Source organism: Cavia porcellus, unplaced genomic scaffold (assembly GCF_034190915.1).
Source record: "Cavia porcellus strain 051 isolate PalLab524CR breed Dunkin Hartley unplaced genomic scaffold, mCavPor4.1 scaffold_49, whole genome shotgun sequence".
Taxonomy (NCBI): Eukaryota; Metazoa; Chordata; class Mammalia; order Rodentia; family Caviidae; genus Cavia; species Cavia porcellus.
Window position 1 is genome coordinate 3835322 of NW_026947532.1, and position 24228 is coordinate 3859549.

General features: G+C 59.8%; 2 protein-coding genes across 17 annotated transcripts in view; one reads left to right on the forward strand and one right to left on the reverse strand.

The window, feature by feature from the left end:
- Window positions 1-11066, forward strand: part of Rapgef1 (Rap guanine nucleotide exchange factor 1) — a 99725-nt gene extending 88659 nt beyond the window's left edge. For all 15 annotated transcript variants that reach the window (XM_063244149.1, XM_063244152.1, XM_023565418.2 and 12 more), the window contains 13 exons: window positions 1029-1117; window positions 2695-2806; window positions 3916-3991; window positions 5218-5302; window positions 6071-6163; window positions 6691-6876; window positions 7426-7510; window positions 7593-7687; window positions 7809-7887; window positions 7979-8080; window positions 8351-8448; window positions 8999-9127; window positions 9382-11066. In XM_063244149.1, the coding sequence (XP_063100219.1) occupies window positions 1029-1117; window positions 2695-2806; window positions 3916-3991; window positions 5218-5302; window positions 6071-6163; window positions 6691-6876; window positions 7426-7510; window positions 7593-7687; window positions 7809-7887; window positions 7979-8080; window positions 8351-8448; window positions 8999-9127; window positions 9382-9532 (1380 nt within the window). In that variant the 3' untranslated portion in view covers window positions 9533-11066. The remainder of the gene's footprint in view (window positions 1-1028; window positions 1118-2694; window positions 2807-3915; window positions 3992-5217; window positions 5303-6070; window positions 6164-6690; window positions 6877-7425; window positions 7511-7592; window positions 7688-7808; window positions 7888-7978; window positions 8081-8350; window positions 8449-8998; window positions 9128-9381) is intronic.
- A 918-nt stretch (window positions 11067-11984) lies between these two features.
- Prrt1b (proline rich transmembrane protein 1B) lies at window positions 11985-23230 on the reverse strand. Of its 2 annotated transcripts, XM_063244158.1 has the most exons (4): window positions 23051-23230; window positions 19097-19593; window positions 18511-18639; window positions 11985-17698 (listed from the first exon to the last, which is right to left on the reverse strand). In XM_063244158.1, exons 1-4 carry the CDS (start codon window positions 23058-23060, stop codon window positions 17549-17551), a joined length of 786 nt encoding a protein of 261 aa, XP_063100228.1. In that variant the 5' UTR covers window positions 23061-23230; the 3' UTR covers window positions 11985-17548. The 2 variants fall into 2 exon arrangements, with proteins under 2 accessions (XP_063100228.1, XP_063100226.1); XM_063244156.1 differs by lacking the exon at window positions 23051-23230 and having other exon boundaries at window positions 19097-19729.
- Between the last annotated feature and the right edge of the window lie 998 nt (window positions 23231-24228).

Below are 24228 nucleotides of genomic sequence, written 5' to 3' on the forward strand. Positions count from 1 at the left end.
GGTGCTTCAAGCATTCAGCTTGGTAAGACATGAGTGAGTTCGGAAGCTTCAGAGGCCACTTTTGCTGTGAGCCCAAGCAGAAGGAGCCCGCAGGGAGGAAGCCAGGTCCATGAGAGTCCCCCCAGTGAACACCCCACACAGGCCCCACTCTGGAGAACCCCACTCCTTAGGAGTGGTCCCACTGCTATGGAGGAACCAATGTGTGTGCACCCCACAAGTCACACAATCTGGAGGAATTTCACCCCATAGGAGTTCACCCTGCCCCACCTGTCCGCACCGGTGACCTGCACCACCAGCGTCACCCAGCTTGGCCCTCCACCCTGGCCCACTGGGCACATGGAGCACTGACTTTCCTTTAGTGCAGTGCCCTCCCTGGTGGTGCCTCTGGCCCCCACGCTGCCCTGGTTCTCTGGGATGGATTTGATGCAGCCTGGCCCTATCACAGGGCATGTTGTCGCTGAGTGAGGCTGCAGTGAGGCTGCAGGGTATCTCGCAGCTGTGTGTGCACAGTGGTCCCCTTGGTGCTGTCCCTGGCTGGGTGGCACAGCCCTCAGAGCCTCTCATTAGGACATAGTGAGGTTCCACTGCACACAGTGGGGCTCAGAGCGTCCCAGGTTCAGACACAGGCTCTGCCACTCAGACGCTATGTGGTCTTAAGCAGGGCTGTGGCCGCTGGCCTGGGATCCTTTGAAGCAGGGCCTTAGCTCCTTAAGGGGCCGGGGAGGAAGGGGACTTGGTTGAGCTCTGCAGTATGGGCTGGGGGCAGCCCTTTCTTCTGGAAGGCAGTTCAAGGTGGCTTCATCTGGGCAGCAGCTGGCAGAAGCCCTTTCCTTCCAAAGACCCCCGGGGTGCTAGCCCTGAGGGCCCTTGTGTTTCCTGTGCTTTCCTGTTTCCTCACTAACCTGTTCCCACCTTGCTTTATTCATTAGGAACCTGCATCCGAGCCGCCTGTAGGCAGGATGCTGGGGAGACACATGGGCCCAGGTACAGGCACCTGTCCAGAACCCAGCACTCCCTTCTCTCCACAGGAGTCGCCAACTGGGAAAGATGGGCACTCCAGGGACCCTTCAGCAGGCGGCAGCACACCTGGCAAAGATGGCAGAGATGGCAGCGAGAGGTAGGCGGTGACCAAGGAGTGACTGGTCCCCAGGGCCGTACATCCATGCAGAAGGACCTGTGTGTTCGTGTTGGGGGTCTTTCCTTCCCTGACGCTCAAACACAGCAGTCCTTGCTCAGGCTGGGAGCTGACTTCGAGAAGACAGAATCAGCAGGTGCAGGGTCACGGGCCTATGCTTCCTGCTGCTTAGCAGGCTTAGAAAGATCAAAGCTTAAGCTTCCTGGGCAGCTTCATGAGAGCCTGTGTCAAGTGTTTTTTAAAAAGCCAAAATCAAATAGATAAAAATTTCTTAAAAATAAAAACTAAGTGGACATGGTGACACATGTTTGCAATTCCAGCACTTGGAAGGCTGAGGCCGGAGGATTGCTGCAAGTTCAGAGCCAGCCTGGGGTACACTGAGTTCAAGGCTGGGCTGAAAAAATGGAAAACTTAGAAATAACCACATCCACCAGAGGTACTGACGTGGTGTCTGATGTGCCTTACCTCTTGCAAACCTAAGACAGCCTTGGTGTTTTTGGGTTCCAGCCAGCCTTCTGAGCATCAAGAAACTGAGACATCCCAGGATGTGTGAAAATCCACCCTGCCGCCCACCACTTTGTTACCACATGTGCTCCTGTGCCTGCGTGCGTGGGTTATGTTGCTAAACCATCTCGAACATCAGGTGCAGATGTTGTGATGCTAGGTCCCAAAACACCAGCTTGCCTTTCCTAAAGGATAAGAAAATCCTAGCTGGGCATGGTGACAGGTGCCTGCAACCCTGGTCCTCAGAAGGCCGAGGCAGGAGGCGTATGAGTGCACGGTCAGCCTGGGCTGCACAGCAAATTCAAGGCTGGTGGTGCCTCAGTAGTGAGGCCCAGACTGAAGCAGGCAGCCTGCAGCACTGTGCGGACGTCTGCACGGGCAAGGGCCAGCAGCTCTGGGGTCCTGCGTGGTCATCCTGTGAAGGCACAGAGGGTGTGTCTCTCCCTGTCCACTTGCTCATGGCTTTTTCACATTGCCACCAAAGCTCCAACGGCATGGCCAGACTTTGAGGATGGCAGACATCAGTAGTGGGAACTGGCTGGCCTCCCTGCTGACCCTTGTTTGTTTTGAGACAAGACAAGATTTCACTGTGCAGTTCAGGCTGGCTTAGAACTCATGTTGTAGCCTGGACCAGCCTCAAACTGGCAGCCGTCCTCCTGCCTCAGCCTCCCAAGTGCTGGGATTATAGGCATGTGCCACCACGCCTGGCTCCTGTCCTTAAATATTTACTGTGCCCACAGTGCCCTTGCTGGAGCATAACTGTGGCCACCATAAATAGCCCGTGGGACCTTCCCATCCCCAACACCATCCATTCCATTCACAAATGAGACCTAGAGGGAGGGAGACAGGAACTGGGCCAGGCCGCAGAGCCAGTCAGCAGCAGCAGAGCTGGGAGCCATCTGAGCCTCCGGCTCCTCATCCCAGCATGATGCAGGACCATGTCTGGAGCAGTGCTCAGGCCCCTCACACCCTTGAGCGGTCAGCACTGCCTTGGTCTCTGGCGTCGGGTCCCAGGCCTGAGTGACACTTGCCACACCAACCACTTCTCCCTCCAGGGTCCCGAAGTCGCCGGATGCTCTGGAGTCAGCTCATTCAGAGGAGGAAGTGGACGAGCTGTCCCTCATCGACCACAACGAAATTATGGCCAGGCTGACGCTCAAGCAGGAGGTCAGGGCTCCCCAGCTTGCCAGCGAGAGTCAGGAGGGTCAGAGCCAAGGGGACCTGTATGACCTCAGGTGTCTCCTTAAGACTGACCTAGCCAAGCGTGGCTTCCAGGAGGCAGAGTGCTGTCTACAAGTGGCAGAGTCCCCACGTCCCATAGCTGCACCCCCAGGGTCCAGGCAGGCGAAGCCCCTGGCAGCGTTGTGCACAGCAAGTCTTCCTCCACGCTGCTGGCAGAGCCTGGTGGCCTCTTCCCAGAGGACACACAGGCATGGCCCTTCTTGGAGGAGGCGGGACCAGCAGAGCAGAGCCCGCCTCAGCCTCGAGATGTGAGGAGCTGCTTCCGGGACCCCACTTGATGGCAGCCTCATGCCCACTCGTCATCTTCCAGTGGCGAAAAGGCAGAGGCTGCCCTTGGCCTACTCCTGGGCCGGGCAGGGGCAGCCGAGGACAGGCAGGCAGGGCTGGGGACCTGGGCCACAGAGCTGCTCCTTGGAGGGACCTTGGAGGGTTCATGGCCAGGCCGCCCTATCCTCAGGATGCCGAGAGGCAGGCACACAGTGGGGCTGGCTCTGCCCCCTGCGTAAGGAGGCTGCCAGCCCAACCGCCTTCCCACTCTGCTGGCTCTAGGCCAGCGCTAGTGCCTGTTCCCGTGTGGAGGTGGGGCCGGGGCCCTCGCCGGTCTCCTGAGCGGCAGTACACTTAGCGTCTCTGGTGCTCTTTGCTCGCTTGCTGGGTCACACAGAGGATCCTGTGATCTGCATCACGGACCTCAACCCTCAGGGAGCAGGCGCAGGCCTGGGACATGTGAGCACGGGCAGACCTGCTCTGCTGCCTCCCAGGCATCCAGGGACCAGGAGCCATGATCGGGTGGCAGCGTGGGATGGCACTGAGTACCACCGACCCCTCACGTCCCCAGGATGGTCTTGTAGGGCTTCGGGACATCAAGTATCCTTGGGGAATGTGCCCTGGGCCCACACCCGGTGTCTGTCCACCAAGTGTGGAGCCACGGACAGGCTCAGAGGCAGCACAGCTGGCCTGCTGGCCAGAGGACACCATGGTGTCTTTGTCATCCTGGTCCCGGCTCATGTTCTGCTTGGCTGTTCTCACTCCAGGGTGATGACGGGCCCGATGTGCGTGGAGGATCAGGAGACATCCTGCTGGTTCATGCTACTGAGACGGACAGGAAAGGTACGACTGGCCTTTGTATCCGTGGGCTCACCAGGAACCCCACCAGGGCTCACCAGGCTCCCGGCAGGTCCGAATTTCCAGTCTGGGAGTGCTGAGTAGAGAAGGTGGAGCCTGTCCAGAGCCTGCCCTTTGGGCGTGCTATCCCACAAGCTATTGTGGTGCTGCCCCCAGAGCCTTCAGGGAGGGCCCCCTGGTGAGGGCAGCCTCCTGGGTAATGTGTGCCAAACCAAGTGTGAACCCCAGGCAGCTCCTACGCCTTTCCTGTCCTCGAGCTGATCTAGTATTCCAGTCCATTGGGTGAATTGATATGTTCCTCGAGGAAGATCCGGGAACACCTGTGTCCTGTCCCGGGGCCTCATCATGGCCAGGACATGGCTTCCACAGGCCAAGGTCCACCAGCCTCACCAACCTTTTGGGTCCTGACTACCTGGGGGGCAGAAGTGCAGGAGCCATCGTTCTGCCCAGGACATCCTGCTTCCAAGTCCTGTCCCAGAAGGACGGGAAGGGGGGCCACTTGCTAGGTAAAACCCGCACTCTGGGAGGCTGAGGCAGGATTGCTGTAAGACCGAAAACAAATTGTCCTGATAGAACATCAGAGAGATTGTTGAAGGACGTCACCGCCCAAACCAAGGGGCTGTGTGGACTGGGGAGGCAGCGCCTCTGGCTGCAGCACCCCCCAAGGCTGCAGGAGCCAGGGTCCTCACAGCAGACCTTCCCACCCGAGCCTGCTCTCCTTGGCTACAGTGTGCAGGTCCTAGGGTAGTGGGCGCCGCCATCTGAAGAGCCCCTCTGGGTTAGCTTTAAGCTCCACTGACCAGTTTAAAATAGGGTTAAGGTCTGGGGATTTAGTTCAGCAGTGTAAGTGCCTTCTTGACAAGTGTGAGGTCACAAGTTTGATTCTGGGTTCCAAAAATAAAATAAGTTTTAGGGGCTGGGGATTTACTGGCAAAAGCGCCTGCTTGGCAAGAGCAAGTTTGCATATTTGATGCCTGGTACCAAAAATGAGATAGAGTTTTAGCCAGGTGTGGTGCCGCACACCTGTCATCCCTGCACTGAGAAGGCTGAGGGAGGAGAAACACTGAGAATTCAAAGCCAGCCTGGGCTACAAAGTGGGTTCAAGGCCAGCCTGAACTGCACAATGAGACTGCCTCAAAAAGACAAAAAATCGTAAGAGTTTTACACCAGCCCCGCTCTTCCCTGTCCACTGAGTGCCCCTGCTCCCACAGACCTGGTGCTGTACTGCGAGGCCTTCCTGACCACCTACAGGACCTTCATCAGCCCCGAGGAGCTCATCAAGAAGCTGCAGTACCGATATCCTACCCGCTCCTTAACCGCAGCTGGTGCCTGGGGCTGCTAGGAAACTGGGAATGGGCAGACCTGCAGGCAGAGCCAGCCCCCTTGCACCTGTGCCAGCCAGGCACTGTTGGTGCTGCCTTCCACGGCTCTGGGCTCCCAGGCCTGGGAACCTATGACCCCCGACAGAGGTGGCAGGGAGGATCCCTGGGGGCGTGGAAGGGTACATACTCATACCAGTTGCCTCTTTCTCAAACCCGTGCCTGCCCAGCCCCTGACCAGCTTGCAACGCCCTCTACTGGGCAGCCATTGCCCCTCAGGCAGGGCGTCCTGAGCCCTCTACAGGCCCTGAGAACCCTGGGCTGTGGGACGGATGCGGACACTTGTCGAGAATACAGGGTCCCTACCAGCCAGCAGAAAGCGGTCACACACCTGCCAGAGCACGCTCACCAGGTGTGACATGCTTTGTGTGCGGGACCATTTCTGTATCACCACCAAATCCTGTGGGGCTGTGATTGGCTCCCTGTCACACATGAGCCAGGGTTTGGGCTCCACCCAGCCCAGCTGCTGCTCCCCTCTGTCCCCTGGTCATAAGCCAGGTAGCCTCAAGATGCCAGGAGCAGGTGGGGCAGCACTGGGAGGTCTGGGAGTCCTGCCTCGGAGCAGAGGGCACCCTGAGCACAGTCTTGAGGTGCACACGGGAGAAGTGGGGGAGCCCGCCCACCTGTGCCCTCCCTGGGACCAGGTGGGACAGCTGCAGTGTGCTGTCTCCTTAACCGCACCAACATATGAGAAGTTCTCGCCCTTCACTGACACGTTCAAGAAGCGTGTGAGCAAGAACACATTCTTCGTGCTGGTGCGGGTGGTAGACGAGCTCTGGTGAGCGTTTCTCCTGGGCCTCGGGCAGGGCACCCCTCCCCATAGGACCACGTGACCACTGTGTACCCACCACCTGAGGTCACCAAGGCCCTGAGTGGCTTGTGCCCTGGAGCAGGGGAGAGGCCGTGGGGCCACCCAGGCTGTGCAGCCCTCCTACCTGGGCCAGGCCCGACGGTCATGCTCTGAGCCTGGGGCCCTCAGCGTTTGCTCCCCTGTCTGCTGCCACCGTGGCCTGTGCGCCCTCCACCCTAAACATGGCTGTCTCACGCAGCCGTTGCCCAAGTGCCAGAGTTAGGGGACTGGAGAACCAGCGCTGGCCTGCCCAGGAGAGGGCCTCAGCACCCCACTGAGGCAGTTCCCTCGGTGTCTGCTTACCCCACAGCCTGAGCACGCAGGCTTCCTCTCTGTCACCCAGGCCTGCGAGGCCGGGGCCCACTGTGTGTGCCAGGCAAGTGGCTGGGAGGCCAGGGCAGCCGCTCTCCCTCCCCGGGGTCCCGCACCCACCCTCACCCCGTGCCGGCCCCCAGCCTGGTGGAGCTGACGGAGGACATCCTGAAGCTGCTGATGGAGCTGGTCTTCCGCCTGGTGTGCAGCGGAGAGCTCAGCCTGGCCCGGGTGCTGCGCAAGAACATCCTGGACAAGGTGGACCAGAAGAAGCTGCTGCGGTGCGCCAACTCCGACCAGCCCCTTGCGGCCAGGGGTGTTGCAGCCAGGTGAGGAGCCTGCTGTCCAGCCCATGAGCTCCCATCCCCTGGCGGACAAGGTGCCACGAATAGCCACGGACACCCTGGGGCTGGGCCTCAGCCCTGGGGCTTGCGTGAGGTGACGGTCATTTGCATGGAGTGGGGCAGGAATCCGGCCCACCAGGACCCTAGGCTGCATGGGTATGAGGGGGCTGATGCTGCCTCCCAGCCATTCTGCCCATTGCCAAGAGCCCAGGCACACCCCAGTCTTCCACCTGTCCCCATGCCCCACCCAAGGGTGGCTATCAGCCCCAGCTGCAGCAAGCCAGTGCAGCCCAGAGGAGTCTTGGGGCCTCGGGGCTGCTGAGCTCAGGAAACGGGGTGTCCCGTGCCCTGCAGGGGCAAAAGAGGCAGGCTGGCCTGTCCCCACAGAGCCCTGTGGCCGGGCATCGAAGAACCCTGTGGAGCCCATTGTGGCCCTTACCCTCCTGCTGCAGAGCGAGGTCAGGGGGGCAAGTCCTTCCACCCCACGCCTGGAACCTGGGGTGGTGCCTGACCGCACTTTCGCTGTGTCCCCAGGCCCGGGACCCTGCATGACTTTCACAGCCACGAGATCGCTGAGCAGCTCACGCTGCTGGATGCCGAGCTCTTCTACAAGATAGAGGTACAGAGAGTGGGTGGCCTGGGGTCGCCTAGCCACTCCCAGTGAGCCGGGCACTGCAGTGTCTGGCCTGTCCCCCCTGCAGATCCCCGAGGTTCTGCTCTGGGCAAAAGAGCAGAATGAGGAGAAGAGCCCCAACCTGACACAGTTCACGGAGCACTTCAACAACATGTCGTACTGGTGAGCGGGGCACAGCCTGGGGCAGCTCCGGCCCTGAGCTCACCCGTGTCCTGGCAGAGGAGAGACCAGAGCTCCCGCCCACCTGGGGGCTCACTTGCCCCTTCTGTCCATGCTCCCCCAGGGTCCGGTCCATCATCATGCTGCAGGAAAAGGCCCAGGACAGGGAACGGCTGCTCTTAAAGTTCATCAAAATCATGAAGGTGACCATGCTGAGCCCCCAGGCCCCCTTGGGCCCCTCCAGGAGCCCAGGGCCCCGGCCCTGTGCCCCCCTCATGCTCCCTCTCCCCACAGCACCTGCGGAAGCTGAACAACTTCAACTCCTACCTGGCCATCCTCTCAGCATTGGACTCGGCGCCCATCCGCAGGCTGGAGTGGCAGAAGCAGACCTCGGAGGTGAGCACGGGAGCAGCCTGTGGGGCTGAGCTCGCTTGGGCCCTGCCCTGCCCTGCCCTGTCGTTCCCTGTGCTGAGAGCTTGGTGGCTGGTTCCGGGGTGTCCCGCCCAGCACCTGGCTCCTTGCAGCCAAAGGTACCCCCTCGGCCTGAGATGAGGCGGGTGCTGCAGGGCCAGGGCGAGCGCACAGCAGGCCCGAGCAGGATCACCCTGTGCTGCAGAGGGCGTTGCCCACAGATAGAAGGGCTCACTGCCTGCTCCTCCTGTGCAGGGCCTGGCTGAGTACTGCACACTCATCGACAGCTCGTCCTCCTTCCGTGCCTACCGGGCCGCCCTCTCGGAGGTGGAGCCCCCGTGCATCCCCTACCTGTGAGTGAGGTGCTGGGGTGGGGCCGCCCAAGTGTGCTTCCAGTCACCCTGCCCAATTGCTGTCCCCACGGCAGGGAAGGGGCAAGAGGATCCTTGCGATCTTTCCCTGCTCCGCCCCCAGCCAGCACGGGCTGCATCGTCACCGTCACCGTCACCAAGGCAGCCCAGGGAGGCCTGGGCTACAGAAGCCCCGGCCCTCACCCTCGGGACTCAGCAGCCCTTCCTAGGTTGCTGTGCCTGCAGATGAGGGCTCTGTCCCCTGCAGGGTCGGGTTGGGTTTGCTTTACTGTTTATTTCATAGTTGGGCTTCTGCCCCTCACCCTGCCGTGGGCACACCACTCCCCAGTAGCACCCCAGAGCCACACTCGTAACACCCGGACCTTCAGGGTCACAGTGTGGAGTCCAGGTGGTGGCGGGCAGGCACCTGGGCCCACACTGGACTGGAGTTGGTCCTGCATGCTGGCCAGTTCTGGTACAAGGCCCACTCCAAGCGGCCCCACTGCCCTCCGAGTCAGCCTGCAGTGGTAATGGGCTCTCTGCCACTGTCCAGGGGTCTGATCCTGCAGGACCTGACCTTCGTCCACCTCGGCAACCCTGACTACGTGGATGGCAAGGTGAACTTCTCCAAGCGCTGGCAGCAGTTCAACATCCTGGACAGCATGCGCTGCTTTCAGCAGGCGTGAGTGTGGGGGCGTGGGGGACAGGGCAGGGCAGGCAGGGGACACCGGGCTGGGGGCAGCTCACAGCCAGCCTCCCTGGCCCCAGGGCTGCCCAGCATGCTGGGACCCAGAGCAGCCTGTTCTGGTGCTGGTATCTGTCGGCCTGGGCGGTGGCGGCCTGCAGGCCCAGTAGCTGGCCCAGCAGCTGCTGGGAGGTGCTGGGGTGGCCCAGGACCAGGGCCCTCTGAGAGCATGTGGCCACCGCTCCCCACAGACATTATGACATCCGGAGAAATGATGACATCATCAGTTTCTTCAACGACTTCAGTGACCACCTGGCCGAGGAAGCCCTGTGGGAACTCTCTCTGAAAATCAAGCCCCGGAACATAACCCGGAGGAAGACAGACCGGGAGGAGAAGACCTAGGAGCGGCTTACACCGGGACCAGAGCGCTCCAGAGGCCGGGAGAGAACTCAGACTGCCCAGCGCTGCTGGGCTCACAGGCGGCTCTGCTCTGGCTCCAGCTCTGGCTCCCTCCTGCGGGAGCTGCTCAGGGCCTGGTGCCCCTGCCTGTAGTGGAGGGAGCACAGCGGCAGGTGGGGCTCAGGACTGACCTCAGTGCACTGCCCCCCTCTCCACCCTGTTTTGGGTGTGAGGAGACGCAGGGCGGGGCAGGTGGTGTTCACTGGAGTGGGGACCTGCCGTACTCAGGGCCTTGGGGTTGGCTGCAGACCGCCGCCAGGTCCGTCCGGTGCACAGCGCAGCACCGCCACCTGCCACCCCGCAGCCCCAGTGCAGGACTCCACCGCCGGCATTGCTTGAGCTCTGGGAGCAGGGGTGAGGGGCCAGGGAGGACTTGGCCGCCCCGGGCGCCCTGGTGAGGCCCCTCCGCCATGCTGCTGTGTGCCTTAAACTCCACCTCCCACCCACCCCAGTTGGGCCAGCAGGTTGGTGGGGAGCCTCGGGGAGCCTGGCTGCAGAGCAGAGGGGACCTAGCTCCCGGCAGCGCTCCTCCCCTCCCCACACCAATGTTGACAATCGGCCCAGTGGCCAGATGCCCCAGGGAGCCGCCCTGTCCACCTGGCACCATGGCTGCCAAGCTGGGCCAGCAGGCAGGTCAGTCCAGAGGTGCCACCAGCTCTGTGCTGCTTCCCTCCCGGTGCAGGGTGAGTCAGGACCGACTTCCACTTCCAGAAGGAGGCTGTAGGAGAGCAGCAGCTGCCTGCTGGGCTGGGCTGGGCTGGGGACCCCACCCCGCTAGACGCTCAGCGCCTTCCCTGGGTCTCTGAGCAGCTTTCACCCCAACTGTGGGGCTGTTCCACTCCCTCCTGGCCTGTCCTGTAAATAGGGAGGCGGAGACTCGGGCTGTCACAGCAGCTGTCCTGCTGGCTGGCCAGGACCTGTCACTTTATTATTTAAGGAGTGTGCAGTTTATTAACAGTATTGTGTGGGTTGGGTTTTTAGTTTGCGCCCCCTCCCGGAAGTCCTCCCATTTCAGCCCCACCTCCTCATGCCCTCACCCCGTCTAGCCTGGCAGGTACTGCCCTGTGTGCACAGGGCCTGGGCCATGGGATCCAGAAGCCCCGCCTTCCCGCTGTCCCAGCTCCCCCCACCCCCCTCCGCCAGCACCCTGCCCCTGTCTGCCCACCCCGGGGAGGCCACATCAGGCCAGTGCTCCAGCAGGGTGCTCCCAGGGTCCAGGACTGCTGGGCCAACGCAGGTATGCATGTGCAATGTGCTGGCCCCTTTCACCTCTGGCCACCCTGTGCCGTCCTGAGCCAGGCGAGTCCTGGGGCCTTCCTGCGGGTGCTGTGGAGCAGAGCCCAGACCTGCCCCTGACACCCATGACCTCCCGTGTCACAGCGTCACGACCCCACTGTGGTCTGACGTGGCGTCTTCCTGCAGACATTTCAAATGTGTAAATTTTTATATAAAAGAAAATAAAAAGAGGTGAACGCTGCCCGGGAAGCCGCCCATCTGCACGGCCCTGGCCTGGGGTCTGGGTCATAGTCTCTGGCACCAGCCTACTTGCCATGGTTGGGCAGTTGGACTCTTTTCCAGAACATTTCCTCCGGGCTTGCCATCCCCTCCTCACCCCAGGTCCCCTAGAAAAGCACCAGGTCTGTAGCTGGCCCTGGTTCCCCAAGGTGCCGTCCATGAGCATGCCCTTCCTAGGCCCCTGGCCTCTCCTGTCCAGAGCTGCTGTGTGCCCTCCTGCATGCTCCCAGAGCCATGCTGCATCCTGTGACCCAGCCAGCCTGGGGTCCCCACCCCAATACCTCCCCTGCAGGGAGACCTCACCCCTGAATGTCTGCAGGTGGGGTGGCAAGAGGTGGGGGACCCACTGGTCTCGGCAGATGCAACCCCAGAAGGCCAACGTGAGCCTCTCTGTATATTTGGGGGTGGTGGTCCCCAAGGAGTCACATTGAGACCCAGTTCTGACCTGGGCTGACACTCCTGTGAGTGCCTAGGGGTTCACGTTTGGCCAGGAAGCTCCTGCCAGCCCCAGGGAACCGGACTCCTGTGACCTCAGCAGACCATTCTGCCAACCTGCCTTGGGCCTCACCAGGGAACCCAGAGGCCCAGACAGGGGCCCCTTGTTTCTCCACCGCCCTCTCCCAAGCCAGCCAGCAGAGTCACAACCCTCATCTGGCCCCAACACCAGGGACAGGAAGCTCCCTGGGGAAACCATTGTGGCCATGGGCTGAACACAGGGTCCCAGAAGGCCCCACCCAGGTCCTGGAAACCTGAGTGCTCAACAGGGCCCAGGAGACTCTGGTGCCCTCAGCGGGGACCACGGCACCAGAGGGTCACCCACGTGTGACAGTGATGCCATCTGACCTGGCCCTTCCCACTGGGCCTGGGGCACATGGGCAGCTGGCTGGGGGTGCTGCCCTTGGCCCCAGAGGGTCTGAGAGACCATGGTGGGAAGGAGGGGCACTGGCAGGCTCTTTCAACATGGGAGTGTGTCCACCAGCCACTCTTGGTGCCACGTACTCATGCAGCTTCAAAGGAGCCCCAGGAAGAGCTTCAAGTCACGCACAGTACACAGGTGTGGTCACCTAGAGGCTGGGCAGGAGGATCATGAATTTGAACCTAGACTACAATGTGGTCACTTAGAGACTCTGGCTCAAGACACAAGCTGAAGGCCAGGGTGGAGCTCAGTGTGAAGGCCTGGGGCCCATCTCCAGCACAGAGCTGCAGCCCTGGGGGTGAAGTGTGATCTGGATTCACCCAGCAGACCAGGCCTGCTACCCAGCTGGACAGAAACCACGTGCCAGAGCCCATCCCTGCCTGCGCTGCCCTGGAAGGCGGAGGGGCACACTTCTCGCCCTGGCATGGGCTTGGGGTTTGGGCTTTTAATTGTGGTCCAGAGAGTGGAGCCTAGGTGTCCTCCACAACAGAGCTACGTCCCCAGCCCATTTCGGTTTTGTTTGTTTCAGGAGGATTTTGTATTTTTTTGTTTGTGTTTTGAGATAAGGTTTTGTTATGGCCTCAAAGTCAGGTGATCCTCCTGCCTCAGCTTCTTGAGGACTGGGATGACGTGTGTGACACCACACCCAGCAAAAACGCTAAGGTTTGGTTTGGTTTGGTTACTGGAAATCAAGCTCAGGGCCCCTCACACTGCCAGGCGGGCACTGTACCACTGAGCTACATCCCGGGCCCCAAGTTACTACTTTGAAACAGGGTCCACAGTTACCCAGACTTTGGGCTTGAATTAATTAGTGATTCTGCTGGCTCAGCCTCCAGAGTGGTGGGCTTGACAAGCAGTGACACCATCCCCAGCCCAGCTTGCTTGGTGACCAGAATGTCAGTGGCCCCAGCAAGGGTGGGCCAGGCAGTGACAGGCCGGTCTGCATGTGAACGCCGGTGCCAGGTATCTGAAGTCCTTGGCCCACCAGCAGTGCCTGGAGACCAGACCTGAGCTGGGCCGGGACGGTCAGTGCCACACCAGGCCTTCACACTGCGGCCCACCAGCATAAGAGCACGCCGGGCACTCCCTTCCCATGCCACTCATGACCAGAGGGCCGTGTCACTTAGGACCGCATAGCTCCAGGCCCCATCGCCTGCCCACAGAGAGCCAGGTGTTGGGGTGCAGGGTCCTGAGCAGGACATCGGCACAGTGACCGCCCAAGGCCCCACCCTGGGTGTCACCAGCACAGGATGCTCGAGGCTGTCATGGCCACAGTGTGGGCTCAGGCTTCCAGAGCATGGCCCCAACTGCCCTGATCACACTCAAGTACAGCAAGGAAGGAGACCCCTCAGGACCGAAGGGCCTGAGCAGCCATCTAAGAATGCAACCCCCTGTCATCACAGTACCCATGGCTGAGGCAGGAGGGTCAGCCTGCGTTCAAGGCCAGCCTGGGCTACACAGTGAGGTGCTGTCCAAAGCATAAAAGAGACTAGAGAAATATCCACCACCCATTTATAGTTTTTATTTCAAAACTTAAACAAGCGGGGCTGGGGATTTAGCTCAGCGGCATAAGCGCCTGCCTTGCAAGCAGGCAGTCGTAAGTTCAATCCCCATACCGATAAAAAGAAAAAAAAACAGACTTAAACAAGCGAGGTGTGGTAGTGCATGCCTATAATCCCAGCACTCAGGAGGCTGAGGCAAGAGGATCGTTGAAAGTTTGAGACCAGCCTGGGCTACAAAGTGAGCCCAAGGCCAGCCTGAACTGCATAGCAAGACCCTGTCTCAAAAAAACAAAAATAAAATACATAAATAAACCTTCACGGACTTGAAAAGCTTCCTTCAATCTGACAAAGGCTGCCTTCGAGAACCCTGCCCACCAGCCTCGGCACTGAAATGTCAGGGGCTCCTTCCAGCTCACAAGAGGAGGCTCCAGCTGCCCACCCATCTGCTGGTGGTGTCCTGGCCGACACCACAGAAAGGAAGGCGGAGATGGATGAAGAGCCCCATGGAGGCCAGGCAGCTCTAGGGTCAGGAAGGGTGAGGCACAGGGCACGGCCTTGAGCCCAGCTCCTCTCGAAGCTGAGGCAGAGGGTCCTGAGTGCGAGCCCTGCTGGCAGATTGGTGTGTGCCTGATTCACAGGACCAAAAAGGCAAGAGGAGAGGCACCAGCACCACAGAGGGAGTGGTGCTAGTCTGTGGTCCCGACAGACAGACAGACAGACAGACAGGAGGCCAGCTTCCTGAGGGTACCAGCTCTGCCCAGCCAATGTGTGCACCGTGGCCACCCTCGGGAGTGGACAAGTGCTCGGCAGCGAGGGGAGTGGGCACAGCTGGCATTGGAGCCACCTGCATGTGCCAGAGCTGACCAGCACTGCTCACCAGGTGACATCGGAAGGGGGTTCAGGTGCATGCTGAGGAGGCTGAGGCAGGTGGACCTCTGTTAGTTTCATTTCTCCTTGCTGAGACAAAATACCTGATATCCAAAATGAAGGAAGAAGGGTTTACTTAGCTCACAGTTTGTGGAGGTTTCAGGCCACACCCAGCCGGCTCAAAGGCAGGGTGGTGCATGGCAGAGGCAACGGTTCATGGTGGGGGAGGACAGCACAAGCAAGGTCAGAAGGGGCAAAGGGGACGCCCCTCTTACCCTCTAGGTCCTATGCAGGCCCTTGCCCCAGGAAGGGTGCAGTGCGCATCCCCAGTCCCAGCGCCAGACAGCGAACCAGCCAAAAGCTCTAAAGTAGCTGCCTTCAAAAGGCCCGCCAAGACCAGAGAGACTTTGAGGGGACATCCAGGCCCAAACTGTCACTGCCACTGTGAGCCTGGCCCAGCAGGCTACGTAGTCAGACACTACATAGTGGTGAGGGCTTAGAAACCAGCATGCTCTGAGCTGGGAGCTCGGGGACCCCATGAGTGGAGGGTGCCCTCTGTCACTGGTGTGACTGAAATCTAGGGTAGGTGTCTCCATAAAACTGTACCCCAGTAAAAGGCATTGCCACAGATCCCCCTCAGATCCTCTGGCTGTGTGCACGTTTCCCCTCAGGCCAGCCGCGTCTGCAGCAACTCAGGAGGCCTCTTTCACGAGGGTCCTCATCAAGTGCGACTGGAAATACAGTGGGCACTGCTGCTGAGTGTCCCTCCGTGGAAACGCAGGCCCAAGAGAACAGGACGCTGTGTCCTCCACTGCATTCACTGGGCCTGGCACCAGGGGACTTCTGGCTCCTCCCCCAAAGTCTAAACAACCTTGAAAGGGACTTTTCTTTTTCTGTGAGACAGGGTCTCACTAGAGAGTCTAGGCTGGCCTTGCACTCTGTGTTCCCCAGGTTGGCCTCACACTCGGTGATTCTCCTGCCTCAGCCTCCTAAAGGCTGGGATTACAGGTGTGCACCACCACACCTACCAAAAGAGAAATGTTTTGAATGGATTCAGGACATTGAGGCAGCCACGACCACACAGCTGAAGACCTTCAGGAAAGAACACTCCAGAGCTGCTGGGGAAAATGTCCTGGACGATGGAGAGTGTATCTGAAGTGAGGGGAGGGGACTCTTGGCAGTGTATCTTTTGCTGTTACAAATTTAAAAAAATAATAATAAACAACACTCACTGTATTATACCAGCCTAGCATGGCAGCACATGCCTGTAATCCCAGCACTTGGGAGGCTGAGGCAGGAGGACACAGTCACTGCAGGTTCAAGGCCAGCCTGGGCTACTTGGTGAGTTCAAGACCGGCTGAATATAACTCAGTAAACTACTGTCCGGCATGTGTGAGTCCTCAGGTTCAAATGTCCCATACTCCAAACACGGTCCATCCCAGTTGACCCCTGGATGAGAAAGCACATATGCCCCAGCCCAGCCGTGTGTGTGGACACCCACACCCCAGGGCTGGAGGCGCCGCCCCCTGGCACAGCCCTGACCTGGCACACAGGGAGGCCCGGCTTCACCCCAGCACCATGGACAGCAGGCACAGAAAGGAACACTCACACTCACAAATGCTCCTAAAACGCCAAGCCGAGTCTGGCGACGGCACCGGACTCACAGCTACTCGGGAGCCCAACACAGGGAAACACTGTCTCCAACACACAGGAGAATTCAATACTGACTCTTAAGATGGCAGGGGCACCTGGCTGCCCCAAATCAGGACTTACTATGGAGCCCATGGGGGATGTGATGGTGGCACAAAAAACAACCAGACAAGGGGCTGGGGGTTTAGCTCAGCGGCATAAGCACCTGCCTTGCAAGCAGGTGGTCGTGAGTTCGATCCCCGGTACCGATAAAAATGAAAAAGACCAAAAAAAAAAAACAACCAGACAGAGGACAGATCTGAACTTGAAAGTCATTTGAGAGGGTGTCCAGATGCCAAGCTTAGAGGAGGCCTTCTGAGTGGGGCCCCTGCTACCAGGGAAAAGCACTGTCCACACGGGAAAGATAGGCTTGACCCCACGAGAACGGAGTTGTTTCATTTTGTTTTGAGACAGGGTCTGGCTGAGTAGTTTAGGACCCTTCAGCTGCCCTTCAACTCATGGCAGTCCTCCTGCCTCAGCCTCCCAAGTGTGGGATGACAGGTGTGGTATGCACCACCAGGTCCAGCATGGAGGAGCTTAGCCTCTGTCCTCCGTACCTCAGACAGAGCTCATCAGAAACGCAGAACTCTGGGCTCAGTAAGGAGCACAACTCGAATTCTGATCAGGTCCCCAGGAGATTCAAGCATGGTTACCACCCAGCGCCAGGCTACATGGGTTTTCCGCTCTGATTTGTGTTTGAGTCCAGCCACATATGCGGCTGGGCTCAGTCCCCAGTGCTAGAGAAAGGTCCGTGAGGAGCCGCGGTGGGCATTTCTGGCTAGGGCCAAGCCCTAGAGAAGTATTCTCCTCTGATCTGCTCCAGCCCTGCCCCCAGACGGGGCCAGACCCGGCCTCCTCAACCCCAGCGTGGGCATCAGGATTGTCACAGGGACGCGGACTGGGTAGGAGCTGGCAGGGCAGAGCAAGCATGGTCCTAGCAAAGCCATCAGCGATGGTGGCTCTGGCAGTGTCACAGCTCAGTATGCACCACAGCAGAGATGTCCAGGGCCAGAGGTGCCTCACAAGGGCTGGGCCAGGCACCAAGCCCAGCTGTGGACAGATGCTGGCTGGGGTCCCCTGGAAGTCACCCAGGGTGCCACTCCCGGTGGACTGAGCAAACCTGGGCCCCAGTTTCCGGGCGTGGGGTTAGTAGGAAGCCAGCTGTCCCCTGCCCCTGTCAACTCCAGCAGCTGCCAGGCGGAGGCAAGTGGCCACTGTCCTTCTCCCAGGACAGGTCTGCCACCAGGCAGGGCTGGAGGTCATGAGCGCGTCCAGATAGCTCTGCACAGAGGGCTCAGTCCTGCCGCAATCTCTCACCTTGGAGCAGGCTCTAGTGTCCCTGTCCCAGGGCCACTGCAGCAGCCACAGCTGCGGACACCGGCCACACCTGCCCTGTCCTTTGCCCTCTGTGGGCGTCAGCTGGCCACGCAGGGATCCAAGTCCACAGAAAGGGGCAGCCCCCTCACGTCCTCAGGGCAGGTACAAGGCCATCACCACATAGAGGACCCAGCTGGTGGACACGAAGACCCCGAAGAGCAGGCTGACCAGCACGAGCAGGCGGGCCTTGCGTGACGCCTCCTCCGCCTGGGCCAGGTCCCCCCTGGCCAGCGCCGCACGGGTCTGCAACAAGACAGCAGTGAGGAGGACCCACTGGGCCACAGCCCACGGGGCCACGGGGACCACACCGCCCGGCCTGGGAAAGAAGGGATCGAGGCTGGGCATGGGCATCGACTGCCCCAGGCCTCCGAAGTCCCAGGGGAGCTGTGCTGAGAGCCTCAGCTCCCCGAGGGCCTGAGCACGGCCCCTGGGTGACTGCTCTGTTAGTGTCACCCAAGGGCGCCACCCAATCCCCAGGGCCACAGCCTGTGGCCCCGTGTGAGGTCAGTAAGGCCGGGAGGGTAGGAGGTAAAGGGATTGGTGGTGGCCAGAGGGAGGAGTGCAGACAGGAGGGGAGGAGGGCTGGAGTGGCTGATGGCAATGGAGGACGAACGGACACACAACGGGTGGGTAGGTGGACAGGTGGACAGTGAGTGGGTGGATGAGTGGTGGACAGTGGAGGGTAAATGCAGGATGGGGGAGGGGGTGAGTGGGCAGGGGCTGGGCAGGGTATGGAAAGTCGGATGGGGGGACAAACGGACGGTGGACGCATATGTAAGTGGTGGGGGATGGGTGAGTAGATGGGCAGAAGGACAGGTAAGCAGGTGGACGGTGGACAAACTGACGGTGGACGCCAGATGGTGGGCGGATGCTGCCGGGGAGGTGGCAGCTGGCAAGTGGGAGCTGGACAGGAGACGCAGGCGGGGACGGAGGGGCAGACAGGGGCAGGAGAGGGGACAGCTGCCCACCCGAGATGGGCACGGGCCTCCCAGTGCCCGCACCCCCCATGGGAGCCCTGAGACACTGTGGCCCCGGCAGAGGCCCGCCCCGCCCACCTCGTGGGAATAGACGACAGCCAGGAGCCCGGAGAGCAGGCAGCAGAAGAGCATCACCAGCACCGACTCGGTCATGTAGTCCTTGGGCGGCGGCCTGTGCTCCCCTGGGGCCACCACCGGGCTGCAGTACTGGGGACAGAAGGGGACTTTGGCTCTGCCCTCCTGGGGACCTGGGACCTCCTCCCACCACCGGTGTTTCCTTTCCTTTCCTTTTTCCTACTTTCTATTTTTTCTTCCTGTCTTCTCTCCCTTCCCCCTCTCTCCCTCCTTCCTCCCTGGCCAAATTGCTAGACCACCCAAGCTGGGCAACTTGGGATCCTCATGCCTCAGCGTCTTTGTGTTCTAAGATCACAGGCATTGGCCTGCGCACCCCATCAGTCATCACCTACAGCTCGAGGGCCCTGAGCCTTCACCATAGATGCTGCCTTCCTCTCCCCTACATAGCCAAATCCTGTCCACCCCAGGATCAGCTGCCCTGCACGCCTTTGCTGTGTCCTCTTCTGGTAGTGCCCTCTCCTTCTCCTGCCTGAACTCCTATTCATCCCTCAGAACCCAGCCCTCCCGCCCCAGCTGCTCGGGTGCTCACCGTGGGGAAGGCGAAGGCCCCGGGCGCTGCGGGCGGCGGGAAGAGGGGGCCAGGCGGGAAGAGTGCGGCGGGCGCCGGCGGCAGCAGCACAGGCGGCGGGAAGGGTGCAAAGAGCGCAGGAACCGCCTTTGGGTCCGGCGGCGCGTAGGGCGGGGGCTCGGGCATAAAGCCGATGTGCGGGGCGCTGCTGCTCTCAGCCTTGGGTCCTGGCGACAGGGACAGCGACTGGGACGGGGCCGTGAGGTCCGCGGGTCCCGGCTCACCGCCCCTCGCCGCCACCGGCGCTGCGTCCTCCTCGGGCGCTTGGGCCTCGCCCAGGAGCCGCGGGCGGCGCGGGAGCTGCGGGAGCGCAGGGTGCGTGGGGTCCGCGGGTTCCACGGGGTCTGCGGGGGGCGCGGAGTGCTCAGGGCTCTGGGGACTCTCGGGCTCCTTGGGGCGCGCAGGGCTCTGGGAGTCCTCGGAACAGGCGGGGCTACCGCGCCCCTTGGTGTCCGGACCTGGAAGAGGACAAGCAAGCGTGACCGCCCGTCCTCTAGCGCTGTGGCCTGGCCCAGGCCACCTCACTTGCTGAGCCGAGAGCAGGAGCATTGGGAAAAGCACCACAGGGAGATTTTGAGCTAAAGTTCGTTGCATCTGAAATTTTAAAAGTGACCGACCCAGGTGGACTTGCTGCCCACACCTGTAATCCTAGCACTCTGGGAGGCTGAGGCAGGAGGATCGCTATGGGTTTGAGGCCAGCCTGGGCTACATAGTGAGACCCTGTCTCAAAAACCCAAAGAGAAACAAATGAAAATTAGGAAAAAACAATAACAGCAATTCCAGGAAGAAGCAGATGCTGCTGGTCCTGAGCGCCCCGAGGTGCAGGCCCCAGGCTCTCCTCGAGGACCCACCCAGGAGGAGCCAACGGCCAAAGCCTGTGTGAGCTGGGAGCACAGTAGTTGGTCCCAGTCACAGGTGTTCCATGCCTGGCTCCCTGGCCACGAAACCCTGGGGAAAAGCCACCAGCCATTTAATTTGGGGATGGAAACTGGCCACAGGTAACCGATGCAGCTACCACTCAGTGAAAAGGACATTGTCAGCTGGGCATGCGGCTGCACGCCTGTGACCCCGGCACTACGGGAGGGAGCCGGGGCAGGAGAATCACCCGGTCTAGCCCAGTGTGGGCAATTAATAGAAATTAACTAACCAACTCTGCTATGACTATGTTCTAGAAGTCTGCCCGCAGGAAAGAGAAGCAGTGGCTCAAGTGCAGGGAGGAGTCACCAAGGATACAAGAAGCTCTCAGGGCACCGGGGATGTAGCTCAGCAGCACGGCGCCTGCCTGGCAAACGTAAGGCCCTGAGTTCGAGTTCTGCGAGTCCCAGTACAAAAGGAAAGCTCTTTGGGATGTCACATCCATTTTGATGCGGCGAAGGCTTTGTGGGGCCTCATACTCCAAATGATCAGAACCCGTGTCTTAGACACATGCAGCTTGGTGAGCTTGGATTAGACCTCAGTCAAAACAGTAAACAAAACTATGAAGCCCAAACTGGCTTTAAAATTCTGCCGATCCTCTTGCTTCAACTTCTGGAGTGCTGGGATTCTAGGCATTCGCCACCACGCCTGGGGCAAAAAGCTTTAAATGAGTATTTGTTTGATGGATAGCTCCGCTAGGTAGAAATATTCCAGGCAGGCAGGCAGGGCCAGGCCCTGGGGGGGCTCAGAGCAGGAGACCAGAGCGCCCTGCGGCTGTAGCCAGGGCGCATCTGGAGGAGGCCAGGCCTCAGACAAAGACGCAGGGACCAGGCCTGCACACCTGCCCCGAGGAGGCACCAGAGATGACAGCTGGCACCACCGGGCCATGACATCTGACAGACATCGGGCACCCGGTCACCGGGGGGCGACCAGGACCCCCGATTCATGTCTTCCACAAACGTCCTTGTCCTTTCCAGGCGCACTCGCAGCATGACCTGCCCCCCTCCCGGGTCAGCACTGCCTCAGCAGCCACGCTGGGCTCCTCACTGTGGACCACGGCTTTGCACTCGCCTGGTGAGCCTGGAAAACTCGCCCAAGACAGTGGGGTACAGGACAGCCCTCCCGCCTTGGGGAATTCTGTCCCTCAGTAAACATTCCTGCCCTGACCTCTGCTGTTCCTTAGGGTTCATTCTTTGGTTTTGGGGAACACAAACATATCACAAGTCTGGCAGACTGGGGTTACACTATTCCCCTGTATCATGTGGAGCTCCTGATCCTCATATAGGGGAAAGAAATTCCCAGCCTGCTAGCTGTCCAGTATGAGTTTGTGTTCTCTAAAATTTGAATTTTAGGAGCATCAGAGGTGAAGAGCAGAATTTATTTATTGAGAGAAAGAATGGGCTGCCAGGGACCCTGTCTTTTCTAGGGCCTTTTATAGAACAAAACCATGAGGTGAGACGGGTCCAAGGTGGGTCCAAGGCGGGTGGACAGAACTATGGTCAGTTAATGGCATTAACTGCTCAGGTAAAACTGATTAATCGGGGACAAATGGGGATGGAGTCCTGGAGCAGGCGGGCATGCTCACCAGCAGGGACCCTTCGTGTAGGGCTGGAGGTGACTCCTGGCTCCCCAGGGTGACAGAGATCTATTTGCACCGTCACTTGACATGGGTGCATCTGCTGGATCCTTTGAGACCTGGCCCACAGCAGAGGTGCCCGTCTCCTCCAAGGTCACCAGACATCTGGTCCTCTGTGCGGGCTTCCTCGAGGGCCCAGCCCTGTCTGACTGCCTACACTGTCTGACTCACTCATCTGCCTGTGACAGTACCCTCTGGAGGTTCTGTATCACGTGCCCCCAGGCGTGGTGGCACACACTCTAGGACTCCAGGAAGCTGAGGCAGGAGTGTTGCGAGGTCACAGGCAGCCTGCTGGACAGGCTACGCAGGAAACCACCAGGGCAGAGGCTGCCAGACCCCAGGCCGTGCAGTGTGGACCTGCCTGTGACTCAGGGTAAGCCCAGGGCCTTCGTGTGTGCGTGTGTGTGTGTGTGTGTGTGTGTGTGTGTGTGTGCTGAAATTTTTCCAAGGGACGGAGGATAGAACCCAGGCCTTTGTAGGCAAGAGCTATATGAGTAAGTCTCACCCCCAGCCCTTTTTAAATATTTGAGGCAGGATCTCACTAGATCATCCAGGCTGGCCTGGAACTGGAGACCCTCCTGCCTCAGCTTCCCCAGCAGCTGGGATGACAGACTATGGGCAGTCCAAGCAATCTGTTGTTACAATCTCGGTCTCACAAAGGGAGCTGATGTTCCTAGCAGGGGCTCAAGGACTCAGGTCCCTGGAGGAGGCCAGGCCCTGTCACAGGAATGCCAAGCCTGTGACCCACTTACCATAACAAAAACAAGCAGTTTCTTTGCTCCCCAGGGCAAAGCCTTGGCTGAGGGAGTGGGCACAGCTGGTAAGTGAATCTGAGCTTCTCAGGTTCTCCTGACACCGGAGAACTCAACTCAAGCCGGGGGACACTGCGGCCAGGAGAGGCCAGGGAGGGGACAGGGCTGGGCTTTGGGAACACAGGGCCAGGCTGTCCCTCCCCAGGCCCTGTGGGGCAGGGCAGGTGGGACCTACATACCCACCCACAGCCCCGCTCGCTCGTAGGGCCAGGGGGACAGGGCTGGGCTGTGCAGCTCTGCTCCTGTCTTGTCCCGTGGGTGTCCTCACAGGCCAGGACTCCGGACATGGGCCTGGGGACTCGGGATCCCTGGGCAGCAGGTCCCACCCAGTCCCTGGGTCCTACCTGGTCCTAGGCTCACACTGTGGGGTCCCTGAGGGTCCCCTGTCCCTCCCTGAGGACCCAGCCTGGCCACTAGTGAACAAAGCAACTGGTACAGACATGGCGGGAAGGCACTGTGAGGTCCCCAGGTCCCCCCACCCAGCGAAGGGCCTGGGCTCCCCTACCCTGCTGGGGGTCCTCAGTGTGGTCTAATCAGGCCCCGCAGCCTCACCTGAGTCCATGGCGCTGGGCCTGTCCCGGCTCAGGTGGCCCCCTCGCTGCCAGTTAATGATTTTCCCCTGTGTGCCAACAGCAGCACTGCAGGAGGACTCGTGGTACCTGCCGGCGGCACCGAGAAGCAGAACAGTGCCGGCTGGGGACCTGGGGACAGGCAGGGCCTCACCGCTCCGGACTGGGGTGCGGGGGGAGTGGCAATGCTTTGGCCACCAGAGCAGGAGGGCCAGCCCAGCCGGTGACAACAGGGAGTGGCTGAGTGTGTGCCTGACAGGCAAGGGGCAGCAGAGCTTCACAATTACAGCTGTGCCCCACCCCGGGAGCTGGACATGGCCGTGCTGCTGTGAAATTTCCTAGGGTTTAAAGTAACACGTACGCTGAGCCTGGGGTGCGCACCTGTAACCCCAGTGCCTGGGAGGCTGATGCAGAAAGGCTGCCACATGTTCAGGTCTGGCTGGGACTACTGGGTGAGGCCCTGCCTTTTTTTTTTTTTTTTTTTTTTTGTCTTTTTCCTTTTTATCGGTACCGGGGATCGAACTCACGACTGCCTGCTTTCAAGGCAGGTACTTATGCCGCTGAGCTAAACCCCCAGCCCCTGAGGGCCTGTCTTTAAAAAACACAATATGGGGGCTGGGAATTTAGCTCAGCGGCATAAGCGCCTGCCTTGCAAGCAGGCAGTCATGAGTTTGATCCCCGGTACTGATAAACACACACACACACACACAAAATGAATAAATAAATAAATAAATAAATAAATAAATAAGGTGCCTGCAGGAGGCCTGGGGAGGCCGAGGCAGGAAGGTTGCCAGGAATTGGAGGCCAGTCTGGACTCCCAAAAAACAGACACGATGAATGTGGTCATTATGCACACCTAGACTGTACCAATAAATGTTTTTTTTTTTTTTTAATTGGTACCAGGGATCGAACTCACGACTGCCTGCTTGCATGGCAGGCGCTCATGTCACTGAGCTAAATCTCCAGCCCCATGTAACTGATTTTTTAAAAAAGCAAGCAGAGGCCCGGGATTTAGCTCAGTGACACAGCGCCTGCCGGGCAATCGTGAGGTTGTGAGTTCAATCCTGGGACCAAAAACCAAAAAAACCAATACGAAAGCAGCCAAATAAAAAAACCTCCAGTCAACCAATCAATCAGTCAAACAGGCACATGAACCTCCCC

Excerpts from the sequence above, each read along its gene's own strand:
- Prrt1b (XM_063244156.1), bottom strand. The coding sequence starts at position 19,729 with ATGCAACGAACTTTAGCTCAAAATCTCCCTGTGGTGCTTTTCCCAATG. Across the intron at positions 18,640-19,096 it reads GGGCCTTCGCCTTCCCCACG|TACTGCAGCCCGGTGGTGGC; the intron begins GTGAGCACCCGA and ends TTCTGTCCCCAG. Across the intron at positions 17,699-18,510 it reads CTGTCGTCTATTCCCACGAG|ACCCGTGCGGCGCTGGCCAG; the intron begins GTGGGCGGGGCG and ends GTCTTGTTGCAG.